This window comes from Limulus polyphemus, unplaced genomic scaffold, assembly GCF_000517525.1.
Source record: "Limulus polyphemus unplaced genomic scaffold, Limulus_polyphemus-2.1.2 Scaffold263, whole genome shotgun sequence".
Classification (NCBI taxonomy): Eukaryota; Metazoa; Arthropoda; class Merostomata; order Xiphosura; family Limulidae; genus Limulus; species Limulus polyphemus.
The window spans coordinates 537,121-547,775 of record NW_013665873.1 but is presented as its reverse complement, the minus strand read 5'-3'; the positions used below and the strand labels follow the sequence as shown (position 1 = coordinate 547,775).

Below are 10,655 nucleotides of genomic sequence, written 5' to 3'. Positions count from 1 at the left end.
TATAGAACTCTTTTTTTCGTTTTTGTAAGTCACATTAAATTTCTCTGTACTTCCATTCCATACTTTGAGTCTTTTAACAATCATGAATCAACATTTAGTTTTTAGTTGAGTAGCTATAGGAAAATTAGCTTAGAATGCTTTAGCATAGTCTTTGAAGGTTCCTTTGTAGTTGACTGAAAGACAGGCTGCAGCAGACGACACAATGCCAGTATTGCATACGTACTGAGATGTGCTTTTGCACCCCCCAGAACAAAGCGGGACAGTTGAATGAAAATGGAAGGTAATGTTCACAGCCAATGTTCTATCTTCAAGTCATGAAGTCCAAATATAACCTTACCTAAAACTAATTAACTAAATTATTTAATGAAATTTTGTTATCAATGTAATTAAACTTACTACTTTATAATTCTCATTATCATGTGATCCCTTTCCAAAGCAAACAAAAGCTCATCCTGCTACAAATTAAAATATTACAAAGGAAAAAAAACGTATTAACTTCAAATATCTACAATTTATTTTATGTGGTGTCCAGTGTATCTAAAGCAACTCAAGGGTAAACATCAGTTATTCAGAATTTTATGAAAAATTCCTGACCAACAAGAAGTCAACATCATATTCAGTCAGCAAAAGATATTCCAGTGCCAACCCATATAACCCAAATACTCCATACAATACTGAAATATTCTTGCAGATAGAGAAGACATCAACTACTAAAGAGAACAAAGAAACAAAACAATGAGTTAATGTGTGGACTTTCTGGACATGTTGCTGTCATGTGACAGCAAAGAAACTAAATAATAAAAAATATCAAAAGCTTTCATCACAAATTCTAACACTGGAACGTTACTTTCAAACTTTTTCAATGCACTTGAATTTGATCTTCTAAATGCATACTTAACTATTTGATAGACACCATATGAACTAGTATTTATCCTTTACAACTTGCCATACATAATATTAAATGTTAATTTGGTTCTGGAATTATAAAATATTAACAAGCATGCCATCACCTCATTTAATAATGCTGAACACCTGCTACACTAAAATACTTCAGACCACCATGTAACAAGCAACCTTACTTCCCACTTGGCTTGGAATAAATTTGAAACATTAGAATATCTCTGCACACTGCATCATTTGAAACAGTATGACAAAGATATTTCATTTTCAACTTTGTAAGACCTTTTGATGCATGAGCACCCCCTGAAGTTATTATCTATACAAGAGAAGTAAGGGTTTGTTCAGTGGTAATTCTCCTACATATACTAAGCATTTGTGAATTGACAAAAACTGCATATTTTGAACCTTTCTACCGCAGGATCACTCTTAACACACATGTATTGTCCTGTACCAAAATATGCATCCCAAATGTTTTTTTCTTTTTTTTTGACAGGTCTAGTTCTTGAAGCTCTTTTCCATTTCCAATTAAGTTAGCCAAAAGGTTTCTTTATACTGGGAACTGTTTGTCATGAAGCTGAAAAACCATTGTGTCTGAACCTTGAAATACTCAGACACAATTTGTAAGATCATCTATAACAGCTATTTAATAGTTCTGTTACACTGAACAAGGCCTGGAGCATTCATCTTCTAGAAAATGTCTCCTAATTTATTACTTGTGCCAGTAGATCCATCATGAGTCCGAGTAATGAAAGAATAAGCATTTCCTTAATTCCTTGCCTCTTTTTCCTTTCTCAAGGACCTACATTATTATTTGATAAATGCAAAAGATGCTGAAATGCAGTCAGTTTACTGCATGACAGGGTGGGTGGGCAGTTCATGCTCATACTGTATGCAGCTGAACATCATAAACAAAAAACACTCAATTGAGTTCAGTTGTTATAGAGCTGTATGATGTATAACAAATATTGATGTGCTGCAGTGAAAATTTTATCAACTGAAGGTATGTTACCAATTTGCCGAGCTATTCACAATGGCAGATATTGAAATACTTGCCAATTTTCTAATTAGATATGCAGCAACCTCCAGAATGAACTTTACTGGTGGAGAAAAAAACTGGAAACTACAGGTCCATGGGAAATTCTCCTTACTGTTGCTCTTCCAATGGGAGGCATGGCTATATGGTTGCTTATTGTGCAAGAATGTCAATAGCCAGTGTCCGTCAGTGGTGAACTAAATGATATTTTGAGGTTACAGACTCTATCATGTTTGAATGAGAATGGACACAAGTAGCAATAATTACTATGGATAAATCCAATGTTTCCCATTTAGTTAGATACATTAGATTCAAACAATCATGTACTAGATCCTGAGTGAATTCATCAGGAATACATCTCAAGGAAAGATACCAGTCTAATCAAATCATGAATCCAGTGAAAAGAGTTTGTTCATAAGTAAATATACAAAATGCTTTTGTCTGTGATTAAATAAAGATGGTTTCTTTACATGTTACACATCATGTCTATTACTTTTTTGCTAAAACAAAGTTAATTTTAGCAAAATCTAATATTACTTCATGATATATCCTACCAGTCCTCCTGTTATTTAGGTGACTTACCTAAAACTCTTTGAGGAAATCAATTTTACCTGAAGATACCACACTATTAAAAAACACAAAACCATACTGACTCTTCTCACAATTAAACAATAAGTCAAAGATTCTAAGTCACACCTAAATCCTGTTCATTTTCTCTTATGTTCCTCTCACATAATACAGTTTGTTTCCAAATTTCAAACCTTAGCTTCCATTCACAAAATTTTCAGGTTTTTGTGGATTAACGAAACATTTTTAACAGTACCAATCTCATAAATCTTGTATTTTCAGCAAACTTTATTAACTTGTTACCCAAATAGGTATTTAAATAATTGATTACTTCTCAACTCTCACCCCCTTCTGCAGAAGAATCACGCTCTGGAACAAAATTCTTGTGCATTCAAAAATAGATTCCAACAACATTTGTTTTTCATCACATTCAATGAAATCATTAGTTTCTGCTAGAGTTCAGTTACATGTATCAATGTACATACATTTTTTCTTAAATAAAAAAATCACAGCACTGATTACATTTATATTTTATACTTAAGTAATCCAGAAATCTTGTCATTTCTTAGAGTTGCTACAATTGGCCATAAAATCTCTTATTGGCATAACCAACAGTACTGTAAAAATAGCATTTTATGTTTCCAACAACTTTTGTTTGATAGTTTTAATCAATAGTTTGATTCATTGTTCACTAGTAAAAGAAAACACACTACAGGAAACAGTTAAGTGTATATTACTTAAATATGTTTAATATGTTACAATTACACACAGTCTCTCTCTCCAAAGAAAAATTTCTGCTATCCTGATGACTAAAAGCTAAAATGTATCACCTTGGAATTATATATATATATATATATACACACACCAAAGAAATTAATTCCAAAGTTACATATATTAATTATTTACAGAACTTTGTTTTAAGTTTCTCATCCTTAGATAAAAAAACTAACTAGCAAATCAAGTAATATGCAAGTACAAAATTTGTATAGCTTTATTACTGCAACCACATCAGTGCACTTTAGGGTTAATTTTTGTATACTATATAAAAACATATGCTTTAAGAGTTTAATAATACATTCTTTCTATTACTGTTGAATGACAGTACTTATTTTAGACAACAGAATGTAGCTGTGCACATATTTAGAAGAGAATATAATGCTTATTCGAATATTGTCCTGATAACCAAGTCTTCATACATCAAGTTCAACATTGACAAAAGCCGGAGGATGATTCAAGTTATAAGCTTAAACTTGCAGTTCAATGATATTGATAGTTCATAAAGAAGTATTATCAGTAGCCTCATTTTCCAAACTACCCTCCCCCCAACACTTAATAGTACTCGAAGCAACCACCTAACCTGTTGTAATTGATTCAAGAAAAACATTAGGCTAGCTACAATTATGATTGGGGTCATTCTGTGTTTTACAATAGTATAAATATGTATACACCAGATGTTCTCCTATATTAAACTGTCAATTAAGTTTTCTTTAATATTAACTACATACTACTGTCAAAGAAACTTCCTGTGCAGCTGCTTTGAACAGACAAGTTTTATTTTTCTTTAACCTGCATGACAAATCAACGTAACATCAAATGTCCACAGTGTAAACATAGTATATCCACGTACTATAAGAATAACATCTGATTACACACAAAATACATCACATGTGTTTCTTGATTAGGTAAATCTTATCAATATTGCACAGTTAGTTTGCTTTTCGTACAGTTTGCTATCTTTTTACCTCCAAGATAGCACTTTGGTTAAAAAAAACCTTAACATTCATAAAGTCAATATACTAAGGATCTAGTTTATTATAATGGTTACCTCTCTATGTATTTAAAAATCTACATGTAAATGCATGTTGTTTTTAAGCAGAAGTGTTTTATTCTTTGATTAATATTAAAACAATTACTTAACTATGTTTCACTAAAAGCTTGAGTTTTTAGAAGAGTTTTGTAGGACAAATTTCTTGGTAAGAGGCTTCAATGAATATTTTCAATAAAGTAAAAGGTTAAACTTTATGTGAACTTCAAATGAGTGGTCACTTCATGATTTTTATATATATTTTTCAATTTGGATTTTAAATAAAACAAAGACTTTATGATGAATGTATATTTATGTTCTTCAAATCAGCAATAATAAATTTTAGTGAGGCTGAATTTTAGGTGTATGAAAAACAAACTGTGAACTATGAATTCCCAATAAGAACAGTAAATGTAAGTTAGGTATTATAGATATCTCCAATAATTTATAATAAATGAGCATAATTTTTCAAGTTCTTAATCATTTGTTGTTTTTGCAATGTCATTCAATTTTTCCACTTCCTGGACACCAGAAGCCACCAATTGATTTCCAAGTTGCCACACCTGTGCTTTTCCATCAGACGTTCCTGATGCTAAAAGTTCAAAACTCTGTGGATTAAACTGCAGAGCTGTACCTGAACAGGAGTTCTGAGAAAATGACAAAGATGACACAGGAGCAGAACAACTAGCCTGTAGGTCATATATCTGAAGTTCCCCATTAGCTGTAACAGTACTGATGACCAATGGACGCACTACAGACCACCATGATTTTTGAAACCCAACAGGTGATTGAATTGTAAGGACAGGTTTGGACTGGAGAAGACTGTAAATTCTGAGTTCTCCATCACTTCCACATGTCAAAAACAGGTTTCGAGTATGAGGAGAACACTGGATAGAGCCTATGTACCCTCGATGAGGTGTAAAGCTCATTACTACTGGATTCTTCAGTGTAAAAGATGATGCTCCATATCCTGCTACAGATTGGGAATTAAAGGAACCTTGGATAACTCCTCCCCCTTCAGTTGCAATCAAACAAATAGATGGATCCTCTGAATTTAAAGACATACTAGTGATTCCAACCTCAGAATCAGGACGGGTGCTTTTAATTCCCAAATTTCTTGGTAAATGGTCAGCCAATAAAATAAACCCATCTTTAATTTCAAGAGATTGATTTCTGTCATTTATCTTCCAAAACAGGATTTTTCCATCCAAGCTGGTGCTAATGAAGGAAAACTGGTCTTGATGTGTGGGAATCCAGTGTAAACTAGTTATAGCTTCATGATGGCTATCTGTTACTGCTCCGGTCGTGGCTAAGGTCATATCATCTTCTCTTCCTGTATTCCACAGAACAATTTCACCACTAAATTTTCCTCCAGCTAAGACAGGGGCAAGGTTACTATGAAAAGATAAACAAGTAAGGCAACAATCAGTTTCAATGACAGTGTTTGGTTTTCTACTGTTGAAATCTCTTCGATGAAGGTTCCACAAACAGACTGCTGAATCATGGGTACACCAATCATCATGCAGCACAGAACTATATCCAACTGCAAGTAACGTCCCAGTGGAATTCCATGACAAATCAGAACACTGAAATTCAGAATCTTTAAGTAAAGGTTCATATACCAGAGTGTGCTTTAAATCTGTGTTTCCATACTCAAGATCTGATCTCAAGGTGTAACGATCAAATGCATGACTACGGCTATTCTTCTCCAGCTGGGCACACATAACATCTGTTACTTTATTCAAAAACTGTAAAACTCCAGAAATAAGTTCTGGATTGCTCATATTGTCAATGTTAAAATGTTTTTCATCTTTGTTTTCATCTGTTTGAATTTCAACTTCACTCTTTTCAGGGACTTGTGTTTCTTCAGTAGCTGTCAAAAGAGCCTCAGTTTGAGATTCATTATTTTGTGTTGCTCTAGTCTCTTTCCATGCAGAAACAAATTCTGTATAATTGGGTTGGTGATCTTCAAACATCCTGAAATCCAACAATCCACATTAAACATACAATATCTTGATCATCTATTTACCGCATTATCATAACTAAGAACATTTAGTCTAAAACAGAAAATCTGTCCACACTGTAGAGTGAGGAAAATTCCAAAATATAACACAATTACACTGAAAAGTTCACAGAAAAAATCCTGTAACTTATACAAACTATTTTTCACCAATTTAAACTAAAGATATGATACCAAGTTTTTAATTTGACTCTTGAAAAATTTTATCCAGATCAACTATTTATACAAAATTAGCAGTAACCAATTCACTGAGTTCAGTTGTCAAGTGCCATGTGAAAACTGCTTATTTGCATAATAAACTCATCCATGTCTTAAAACTAAATTAGCTTTTATAATTATAATAAGAGTAACACTGCCAGTATCACAGTATCAGTGCTACTAACACTTAGTAACACTATAGACATGTTGATGTAACATCACAATATACAATACTAAGTACAATTAAACTGTAAAGTGTTAGTATCAGTCTTTCGACTATTCAATTTTATTCCAGGCTTAGAAACAAACACGAACTTTGGAGCTACAGCTTAAAACTATAAGTACAACATCTAATTTATGAATATACGGTTACTGTACTAAAGTACTCACTTAAGTTACTATGCAATTGCATTCATATATCTTTAACCTGTAAAATAAAGTTATTTTCTGTTCGTAATTGATAACCGGTATAACTACAAATACAATCCACAACTAAATTTCTGCGTTGGTATTTACATTTATAGCGCCATCTATTATTTTTAAAATAAATTTATTGATACAAGAAATATACAACAAAGAAAGTATACCAATTACGATAAAGCAAATATAAGTGAGCCAAAGATTTATATCAAGATACTTTTTTGTGTGTAAACGTTCAATATAAATAATGTTGATTATTTATCATCATTAATCAAACATTTCTCCTTCAAAATGTTTATTTTCTATGATGTAATTCTGAACTGTATCTATCATAAATGATTAACAAAATTCATACCAATGCGTTCTTATGATATGTGTATGTAAAAATGTTCACTGATTTTAGTTTTCTTTAGAATTTTTGAAACATAATCCAATTTTCTCGTCTCCGGTCGGTCAGTGGTACGTGTACAGACTTACGATGCAAAAATCAAGGTTCTATTCCTTGCAGCGGACAAAGTGCAGATAACCCAATGCGTGGCTTTGCAATTAATATTGTTCCGCCTCTGTTCGTTTGTTAATTTTCCGTAAAAAATATTTCCGAAGAAACTTTAGCGATAGAAGTCATTTCTTAAATAAAACTAGTTTATTCTTTTTCAATACAACTTTGAAATTCACTTAATTTCCACAGTCACGCTATAACTTAAACAAACGCTATAATTCACAACAAACGATTAACGCGCTTGACTCAAATGCCCGTCTCTATCTCTGTCTGTAATTAAATTCCATTGTTGCCGTCACTTCTTACCGGTCTTACATATACAAAAAGCGTACATCTCGTTTCTTCGCGAATCTCCTAGAATATCATGACGTGTTACCAGCGTCACGTGACTACCGCTGTCGTAACAATATCAATAACAAAAATATTTTTTTTTCTCTGTGTAAGACGTTTTCCTTTTCATTGTTGAAATTTATATGTTACAACTAATAGTTTGATTGAAACAAATCATTTTGTTTCTGTTATTCTAACTTATCAACTAACAAAGCTACTCCAATGTACGAAAAAATGTAAGATTTATCAAACACAATACAAGTTTTACAAAGTATTAAACATCAATGAAAGAGTGCGTGACTAGAACTGTATTAATAAATATTTCATTCTCAGAATATAAACACCAGTAATAATAAATAATCACAAACTAATATTGATAATAATGAAACAGGAAAAATAACCAGATAGGACAAACCTCAGTCGTATGATTATTCAAAATAACAATATTGAGCAATTCTCAAATAATATCGTTAAAATACAAATAGGCATCAAGCGAGTATTTGCAATAATATCTTTTAAGTTTTCGTATCTTCCGTCAGTTTAACTCCAAGTCTTAAGACTTTTCATTATAACACTAGTTTACATGTCACATGACTAACTACTTGAGATTTGTTTTATATAATTAATCAAAAATTTAGTACACTTGCATCACAACTAAGGGAGCCTCATGTTGGTGAATTAATCTAAATATCATTCGTTTGATGTTTCATACATACTAAGAGGTAGGTGAGGTAGCAGTTAAAAGGAAGTAAAAATATAAATAAGCTAAACAGTGGAAAGAAAAATATATAACGAAAAACAAAATTATAATTACAAACAAAATAGAAATCACCATCTCACATTGCTTAATCTTTGATAACTCATTCTGTGTTTTTGCTCTAGAACAAACAAACAAACTCAATTTTCTTCTCATTATTTCGTTATACGAAACACCTTTATACTAACACTGAAACCCTATATAGCTTAAGTACAGATACCTTAACTGAGATTTTTTTTTTCAAAGTATACTTTGTCCGGTCTTATCTTGGTTCAAATATAAAGAAGTGTGTACTCTTTCCTTCTGGATTTCATATTGTTGACACCAGTGAAAGTGATCCTGACAGTGACGACGACTGACAACAACCGACTTGTTGTTTTGACCATATAATACTCGCAAGGACTTTAACAACAGTGAGACAGTTAAATCCTTCAGTTATAGGATGGTTTCAATTCCTGATTAATGAACGGATCTTGCTTGATCTATCTAGAGTAGCTACAGTTCAATAACTAAATCAATAACTTAGATGGCGTAAAGGTATCCCCGGAGTCAACTAGCGAAGGTTATTTCGTATCCCATATGCTGTGAGGAAATAGTGAACTGTTACTATAAGCTGAACCGGAGATAGAAAGAAACTTTACCGATGGAAGTCCTTTCTTAAATAAAACTGGTTTATTATTTCTGAATATAACTTTGCGATACACTTAATTTCAACAGTTGCGCTATAATAAACACTATAATTCTCAACGAACGTATCACGTGCTCGACTCAACAATACTCAGTTCAATTACACACATTGTTGCCGGCACTTTGTGACCGTCTTATATATACAAGACTACACTATATCTAGAAGGATCCCGAGATTTAAGGAAGGGGCGTGAATGTTCGAGAAGGACGTGGCGTGATACTAGTCACGTGACCTCTGCTGACGAAACAGTATGATTCTTCTGGTTGGCAGAATTTACTGTTACTTATTTTCAGTTACGTTAGTCTTATAAAGCTTATAAACACAATAAGTAATCAGTGTATGATTTTAAACTCTCTTTTGTCATTATAGATTAATCCTATATCTTCTGCAATAAATAATTTCACTGGAAAATTTCACCAAGGTGAAATGGATTTCTTGAAATTACAAAGTGTTTAACTCAATTAGTATATGAAATAAAAGATCGGTCTAAAAAAATTGTAGGACAGTTCCATGTTTGGAAAGATTTTTTACGGAAAAGTAACGAACGAACGGAGACGTAACAATACTTTTGTGAGCTATATATTTTTAGAGCTGTAATTTATTTGTTAGCTAGAGGAAGACATAGACTGTTCGCACTGTTGCCAATCTTGCGAATTTGTCGCAACATCTAGGAAGTTTTTTAAACTACCCGGAGACAAAAATAAGGGTCGTAACGACAAATCCAGCGAATTCATTGAAAAATCTAGCTAATTCTAATGACTGGCTATGGTGTTGGTTAAAAATAAAAGTTTGTGAGTTTGATTACCATTATGAAAATTTTATTTTGATTTACAGCTATCATTAGGAAATGGTGTCTGATGCAGTGCAAATAATACTATAATATCAAACACCATGCATGAAATATTTTCCCAAAAGTAGGGTTGAGTTTTTAAGACGTTCATACCTTCAACAATGGAAACAAAACGTTAAAAACAATACAGAAACTAGATCTTCTTTAATCTCAATTTCTTATTAAATTAATGTATAATTATTGTACTAGGTATAGGTTCAAATATTATTAGAAAGTTTATCTATACAAGCTAAATGCACGTGAAAAATTTATAAATCTGATATAGAATACATGTGACATGGGCCTAATTATTTCTTGACGCTTAATTCGTGTTCTTTTGTAAATTACATAAAGTCGTGTTTCATCATACCAACTTTTTTAAGTTGATTCTTGAAAGTCGTAATTTCACCCTCTAAAATTTTCTTAGTTTTTTCGCTACAACAAAACTTCTTCGAAGCTATTAAAGCATCGCAGAAATGTTGAAGCCATTTAAGCACCAGTATACTAGTAGAAAATGCTCCGTTTCAAACTAGTTGGAAATGCTTCGTTTTATTAAACAACTAGATCACCCATGACCCGTTGGGTCACCCACTATTCAGAGGTTATGAAG

The 10,655-nt window shown here is 32.3% G+C and overlaps 1 protein-coding gene across 1 annotated transcript; it reads right to left on the bottom strand.

The window, feature by feature from the left end:
- Positions 1-3,007: 3,007 nt before the first annotated feature.
- On the bottom strand, positions 3,008-7,019 carry LOC106456841 (WD repeat-containing protein 34-like). Its single transcript, XM_013916208.2, has 2 exons — positions 6,913-7,019; positions 3,008-6,281 (listed from the first exon to the last, which is right to left on the bottom strand). The coding sequence occupies exon 2, from the start codon at positions 6,278-6,280 to the stop codon at positions 4,781-4,783; it is 1,500 nt and encodes a 499-aa protein (XP_013771662.1). The 5' UTR covers position 6,281; positions 6,913-7,019; the 3' UTR covers positions 3,008-4,780.
- Positions 7,020-10,655: the final 3,636 nt, after the last annotated feature.

Bases quoted from the DNA above. Each gene is read 5' to 3' on its own strand.
- LOC106456841 (XM_013916208.2), bottom strand. From the start codon at position 6,280: ATGTTTGAAGATCACCAACCCAATTATACAGAATTTGTTTCTGCATGG.